The sequence below is a fragment of the Acyrthosiphon pisum genome, chromosome A2 (genome assembly GCF_005508785.2).
Source record: "Acyrthosiphon pisum isolate AL4f chromosome A2, pea_aphid_22Mar2018_4r6ur, whole genome shotgun sequence".
In the NCBI taxonomy this organism is placed as follows: Eukaryota; Metazoa; Arthropoda; class Insecta; order Hemiptera; family Aphididae; genus Acyrthosiphon; species Acyrthosiphon pisum.
The window spans coordinates 9,501,475-9,509,416 of NC_042495.1; the positions used below are offsets into that span (position 1 = coordinate 9,501,475).

At 32.4% G+C, this 7,942-nt stretch overlaps 1 protein-coding gene across 1 annotated transcript; it reads right to left on the bottom strand.

Moving 5' to 3' along the window:
* Positions 1 to 254: 254 nt before the first annotated feature.
* On the bottom strand, positions 255 to 6,913 carry LOC100159745 (alpha-protein kinase 1). Its single transcript, XM_001951277.5, has 2 exons — positions 6,766 to 6,913; positions 255 to 1,728 (listed from the first exon to the last, which is right to left on the bottom strand). Exons 1-2 carry the CDS (start codon positions 6,842 to 6,844, stop codon positions 629 to 631), a joined length of 1,179 nt encoding a protein of 392 aa, XP_001951312.1. The 5' UTR covers positions 6,845 to 6,913; the 3' UTR covers positions 255 to 628.
* Between the last annotated feature and the right edge of the window lie 1,029 nt (positions 6,914 to 7,942).

Genomic DNA, 7,942 nt, shown 5'->3' on the forward strand with positions numbered 1-7,942 from the left:
TTTGGTACGATAAATATATAGTGAACTATACGTTCTCTTATAATTTAAATCATTGACGAGTTTCCTATTTATTTGCCATTTGCAATACTCTATATTCTATAATATTATGAACTGTGTGGCGGCAATAAATACTAATTACCAATAGTGATCATTGACAAACGATATTATAAGCAACCATAACTCACCTATAATTTTTTTTTTACTTCAATCTACTCTAGTTAATGTCATGATTTAGGGTAAAAAATGTAAAATAGTTTTCAGCATAAATATACATAATATTAAAGAAGGTTTTATTTATGGTGTTTAATAGTTATAATATAATATTATATTCGCGCGTTAAACATTTATTGAAATAGAATATGAAATTAATAATACTGTCGACAACAACGAACGGCGACACAATAATACAATAGTTATCGATCGTAACGCGACAAATAATGAAATAGGAAAAAATAAGCGAAAAACAGCTGATAATATGTGGGCGCACAGCGGTCGAATCTGGACGGCAAGCGTATCGATGAGGCGAGTTCCGGCGGAACACTGTGAGCTAAGCTACTGGCGACGAGGAAAAACAGAAAATCATAAACTAATAAAGACGCGTTGCGCCACCGCGGTCGGCGGTCCGAATCTAGGAAACGCGTTTTGGGATCTCCATGCCGACGACGATGCCGTCGGACCGTTCTTCCGGCCGGACCGTGGACGATGTCTGCGACAGCTGAGGTTGCGGCTGCGGCGGCGATTGTTGCTCGCGGCCGGAAGGGGCTGTGGCCGCGGCCGCATAAGCGTCTGCGTCCAAGTAGACGTCTGGCCGATACCGGACGTACTGTTCCGGTTCCGGTTCCCGCTCTCGTCGGTCCTCGCCGCGGCCGTAATCGGCGTCGACCAGGGTGATCGGTAGCCTGGGCGACTGTTCGGAGGATGAAGGTTTCGGCGACGAATAGTAGTCCCGGACGAAGTTGTAGCACATGGTGGACAGCAGTTCTTGCTCGAACGCCATCGTCAGCGGCGCTCGGCTGTCGTCGGGTGACGAGTACAGAATGGCGCGGCGCTGCCTGTCCATCTGGTACCGCCGGCGCTGCGGGATTTGCGGGTGCTGGAGCCCCGGCACGCCGCTGTCGACCTGAACCGAGTCGGACTGCGCTGGCTGAAGGTACTGCGGCAGCTGTTGCTGTTGCTGCTGTTGTTGGTGCTGTTGCTGGTACTGTTGCGACTGCTGTTGCGGGTGAGGCTGTTGCTGCTGTTGCTGCGGCGGGTGCACCTGGTATTGGTGCTGGGGCTGCTGTTGCTGGTACTCGAATAGGTGCGGATACTGTTTGCGGTGCAGGACCAGCAGCCAGGGCATCCGCGACGAGGCGGCCGACAGGAGCACTGCCATGGTCACGTTGATGGACGACGCCCTCAGCTTTTCGTCCCGGTCCAGCCGCTTGACCGTTTCGGGCGTGACCAGCACGCCAAAGTGCTCGGCGTCCTCATCGTCCCTGGCCGCGGACGGCTTGCCATGCTGCGGTGGCAGCGACCTGTCGCTCATCGGCGGCGGCCTCACCTCCTGTATGCCGCCGGTCGTCACGAACGCGTCGTACTCTCCCTTGTCCTTGTCCAGCTCTCTGATTATGAACACCGGTCCCATGTATTCGGATTCCGGTCCTCTGTGGCCACCAGCATTGGCCGCGGGTCCCCTAGCAGGTGGCGTCCGGTTAATGCTGCTGCTGCTGCTACTGGATGATAACCCTGCAAATAGGTAAGTATGACGAAATAGGTTGAATTGTTGTGGTAAGCGTGTGTGCGTGCTCATAAACAAAATAGATTATTATAGTTGTCATTATAGGCATTTATAGACATTTCATTTTGTTAATCTGTAATAAAAATTGTATTTATATTTTTAATTTATGGATTTCAATATTATTATTAAATAATTAATACATAAATAATATAATGTATAAAATATATAAAGGCCCTTGTACAACTGTGTATAGGTCAACATAGTTGTCTATAAATAGTCAAACATAGCAGAAAATAGCAGTACCTAAATAGACGAGAGGCATCTAATAATAATGATATGTTGTCTCCGTCCTACAACACACCACATTTGAGTCTGGAATAACTTACTTTGTGAAGTTAGATTTAAGATTTATTTATAATCTGACCAAGACCATCTCATGGGTATGTATGTTCATGCTGTTAGTTAATTTATTTATTTAAACGAGTTATGTGCATGTTTAAAATTGCAAAATTTAAATTGTTATATAATGTCTGATAATAGTTCAATTTTTTTTGTTTAACAACAGAACATAGGTTGTACCGAACGAAAAATGTCTATGTTGTAGGTACGTTGATAATATTCATACAACCCATGCGGATGTGGGATCCTCTAAAAAATGAACTTTAATTCATGTACATACGCTTTTGAATCTACAAATATCATGGTTAACAATAGCAACACTCGTCAGCCTTGGACAATGTAAGATCTTAGAATTATAAACACTTTCATTAAAATTATATACAACTTGTGATGTTGTTTGAATATAGAAACATAAGTTTTTATTTTTGTAATTAGTAGTAGAATTTTTGAAACAATATAAGATTTAAAATTAATAATATAAAATTAACAGCTACAATACGGTTGTATGTAATCTTTAGTATTTGTTAATTTACAATAAAAAAATCAAATAATATTATAATTAGTGAAAAAAAGATGAAAAATACACGTGTTAACAGAACGAATTCATGTATTTGTCGAAAAGCTCATAACATTAAGTTCGATGTAAAATAATATATAAATATAATATTTTGTTGAAAAAGAAAATTAAAAAAATTAGATAGCGGTCTATTTACTGAGTTGTAGAACTGTTGAAATCGAGAACTGTCGTGATGGTAGTCTAATATCCATATGTTGCAAAACGAATAGATTTTTACTTAGAAGTAAGGAAAATTATATGTCAAACATAAAAAATCTGTTAGGGGTGAAAATGCTCACGGTGAAAAATTGTTCATATCTAGTACTTTTAGTATGTTGTGTAGATGAAAATGTTTGTATTTGATGTAAGTACCTGCTAAATTTCATGCTTCACCAAACAAAATAACGTCATGTTGGATTATCAAATCATAAAACCCACGTCCAAATGATACAGTTTGACGTTTTCTTACATAAATATCCTTTATTACAACTAACCTTGATTTTTTACGATAGGTACAACATTTTATTTTTATTTTTGTATACTGTTTTAAAAACAAAATATTATAATACACGTGATGTGAACGACATAATATTATCATTCGAGTTGACAATATAATTAAAACATCATTCATCGTGTCATATTGTGTGAATTATATTGTATAGGAGTTCATTATAATATATCAATGCATTATTGTTTATACAAACAAGACAATAATAATAAAATAATAAATTAAATATTAAAACAAGTGAAACTCCCAATTATAATAACGTTATTAAGTAAAATAAAAATAATAACAATCAGTACAATATTGTCTATTTTATAATACAAAACATATGTCACAAATTATTTATGTTATTTATATTTGCCCACAGCAAAAAATGTGATAAATGTATAAAATGTATATAATATATTATTAGATTTATTAGATATTCATCAATCATCTTCAATAATAAAATTACCCATCTTTTATTCTTTAATAATGCATTTATTAATACAATTCTGATTTTTGACATTTTTAAATTCTGAGTGGAACGATGAATGTATTTATTTTACAATGATGTGTGTTTTTTTTTTTTAATTTTTAAATTTTTTTTTGTGTCTGTGTACACGATAAGTAGTCGAAATAATGCTTCGATTTTCAACTTCAGTATCTTGTTCGATTGGAAAGTGAATATCGTTGGTGCATTGGGGAGGTCAAAATTTAAAATTCCCAGTAATTTTCAAAAGCGCTAAGAAAAACCAAAGAAAAATTAAGGCGATTTCCTTATTTTGTTGTAATTCAAAAACGAATAACTGTAGATACATGAAAATTTTACTGAATGTTTATATTAGCGTTTCCTATACACCATACAATTTTGAAAATATTTTGACTCTTTTTGAGCTGTTTACGGACATTTTCAGTTTTCAATTTTTTTAGTTTTTTTTTTCTATAAATATCAATAAAGTCTTATCTGTTGGGCCAAAAAGTGTAAAAAATTAATACAAGGCGCCTGATACATTGTTACAATAGCAGTTGAAAACTATTAAAAATACATAGGCACAGTTTTTTTTTATAAGCATTTAGAGATCGAATTTTGACAAAATTTATCAAATTTTAATTTGAATAATTATTTTGTAGTTAAAAATTAATAAAATGTTCAACTTTTGTATCTAAGAATTGAAAATTTAAAACAAGATTCCACGTAAGTAATTAATTCTGTTACCGAAAAATCTAAAAATACATTTACACAGTTTATTTTTATAGTCATTTTAAGTACAAATTTGGACGAAATTACATATTAAAAACCTAGAATAACTATTTTAGTTATTTTTTTGTGATTGTATAATATGATTCTTGGGTATACTTGAAACTTCTAAAGTATACTATTATATATTATCTATGATAGTACCACAGTTTGTTGTTGATGTATAACGCGTTACCTGGTGGATATTGTGATATGATTAATTTGGAATTTATTATTAATACCTATTATAGGTAAATTTTTTTTTAATACTATAGATAAGTATACCTACCTATAATAGTTATGTCTAATACCTAGACTGACAAACCGTCTCCGCTCAGAATCGTTTTTCTTATACAGTGATATTATATCATTGAATTCAAATTTAATACTATCCATTATACAGTGACCCACTTGTAACCTACTGTACAGCAGAGCGACATCCACTTACCCACCTTTTTAATATTATGCCTACTCAAAAATTATATTAATATACTATCATCAAATTTTAAGATCTTTACCATTTTGAGAGTGTCCTTCGTTGGTATCTATAAATTAATATTTTTCAATTATGGACGACCCTTTTCTAATGTAAATTGTTAAAAAGGTGATTTTTTTCAAAAATGTCCATACGCCTAAATAAAAATTCCAGCGAGTAGTTCTAAGACATCAGACCTTAAGTATAATATTAGACTACTCAATAACGGTCTTAAATAAAAAAATTAATAATATTTATTCCAAAAGTCATTAAAATCGAAAATGTTTTACTAATAATTAGTATTATATAATTTAATAAACTAATAGGTTAGGTTAGGTACTATTGTTATTATGATTTTTTTAATTAATATAGCATTAGCCTCTATATATTATTATCATCGTCCATAAGCTATATAATACCTAAAATTTAACAGCATAGAAACAACTCGTCCGGAATCGACTTAAATACATAAACATTTTCGAAATATCACGTCCTTAAAATAACTAATACAAAAAGTTGAATATAATTTAAAAAAACTTTGCATCGTATTCCTTAAATGCTATAAAAAAATCCAAGTACATTAATATAATATGTTCTGTGTATTTAAAAGTTCCTAAAATCATGTTTTGAATATTTATTATTAAAAGAAACATGGGGCGAGCATGCTTGGTAAGTTATCATGTATTTCCCAATGTAATATAATATGATTATTAGCATATTGTTGAGCAAAATATTTTCGTATTTTTTTTATATAAAGGAAAGAAATGCATAATTATTATTTATTACATAACAATATAATAATTTGTTATTCAATTAAATATTACAATAAACGATTTTTATTATGTTATTTCATTTAAGAAAAAACTAATTGTATTCACAGTTGAGTTTTAATAATATACAAGGCTTCTGTTAACTTATAAGTATAATAACATTTGTCAACAGATATTTTCATTGAAACTCGATTAAATTATAAAAGAATAAACCCGGATGGCGTATAATAATAAATTATTATTTCACACAAACTGGAATTTAGGTTCAAACCCTCTCAGCTCTCAGTATAAAGTATATTATTTTTTTTTTGAGCCATTGTGATGCAACTACAAATTAATTTTCCGAAAGCAAGTCGTTAAAAAGTTAATTAAACTGTCATTAAAAAAATTAATTTTGATATTAAAATTATATAAAACTTTTACCCTTGTGATTATTTTGTGCACACCAAAAATTTAATTTCGAATCAGTTATCATTTTGATTTATATTAATTGACGTACAGTTTTATTTATTAAAAAAGTGTCATTTATGGAAATTATATTTTATTGCTTGCTTTTGATAAAAATATATTATTTAGCAAATCTATTTTTTAATAAATTAAAAATAAATTAAATCAATTATCTTTTTTTATTTTGTAACATAATATGGTGAAGGGACGTCTGCTATTAGAGAAGTGTGAAGACTTGGATCTAACCATTTTGTTCTATAACGAATAATGGGAAATATTTACTTTTTATATTTACTTTTACATACTTTTATAAGACAAAATAAATACTGTATCAAATAATAATATAGGTAATGTATAGATAGATATTTTTATTAATAATAATTTTATACCAAACTTTTTATTGTATTATAGCAAATTACTTTGATCATAATAGTTAATTATTGTATGACGGATTTAATTGAAAACCGTTTTAACGTTTAAACCATAAATGAGAATTAATATTAAAAATCATGTGAAGAATTTATCGCCTATCGTCTTTAGCTAAACAGTGATTGAATATAATACTGATTTTATCCGTATAAAGTTATTACTTATATTATTATTTGATCAGTGGTGTAGGTGAGAGAAAATGACTATATTAACTACGATTATAATAATATAGATATATAGGTTACCTGGTATCTTGAACGCGACGGCCGAGTACTGCACGGCGGCGAAGAGCAACAACGACGAAGTCCAAAAGTAGTGGTTCATGGTGGATGTTCTGTAAGTCACTAGGTGTGCGGAACAGACGTGTTTGGCTTTTATAAATACGTTTGGTGTTTCGATATTCCACGGGGGTTGCGTTATCTCGGCATCGACGGTGGCGTCGGTGGACGGGCCCAATGGCGATGGCGTCTCGGAGACCCGATCATATCGGTTATCATTTGTGTATTATTATTGTGACTGCTTTTTATTTTATTTTTCGTCTCTGACATAATTTCGTACCCTCCGTGTTGTACGCCGCAGATAAGAACATCGACGTCTAGACTCATATCGTGTTCGATGCGACCATAATATACTGTTTATCATATACTATACAACGATGGTATTGCGTGGTAGAGCGGTTACGGCGTGGTGACATCGTCCCCTAAATAATATACGTCATATCAATAATAATAATAATAATAATAATAATGAACCAACCCAGAATTCCGAGGAAATTCCACCGTAATGGCGCCGAGGGTGGATAATAATTCAATATACTCTATATAATGATGATTCGTACCGATCACATTCCGCGCCGAAGTTACTGAAATACCAGAATAATTATTACTATCAAATCGAATGGAATACCCATATAGGTATTATTGTTATTAAAAAAATATCTGAATCTTCGGTCGTATGCCAGTGGCGTAGTCCAGATTTTGCTTGTGGGTGGGGTGAGCTGATCATTTGTGTGTAGGAGAGGCTTCAATAGGATCTCTCATAAGTTTGTTATGCGATTAACAGAGGTATACCTGTTGATACATTATAAGAATATTGAATACAAATTTCAAGAAAAAAAATATTTTAAGAAATTACTCGCACCCGTTTATTTTAAAATTACTTGTGACTCAATTACCTAGTTGAAATGTTTGTTTATTAAAATCCATTTTCATTTTTATCATATTATACCGTTAAAGTTAATAACTTACAAGTTATAAAGTATAAATATCGATTTTTTTAAGAGACTTTTAGATTATAGTATGGTATAGCACCTCGGTCTACCTAGATAGATCCAAAAATTTTACTATTTTAGACTTTTGCAACCTTCATCTAAATTACATTACTCACGTCTTACGTGATACGTTTACATATCTCCGAAAGCAT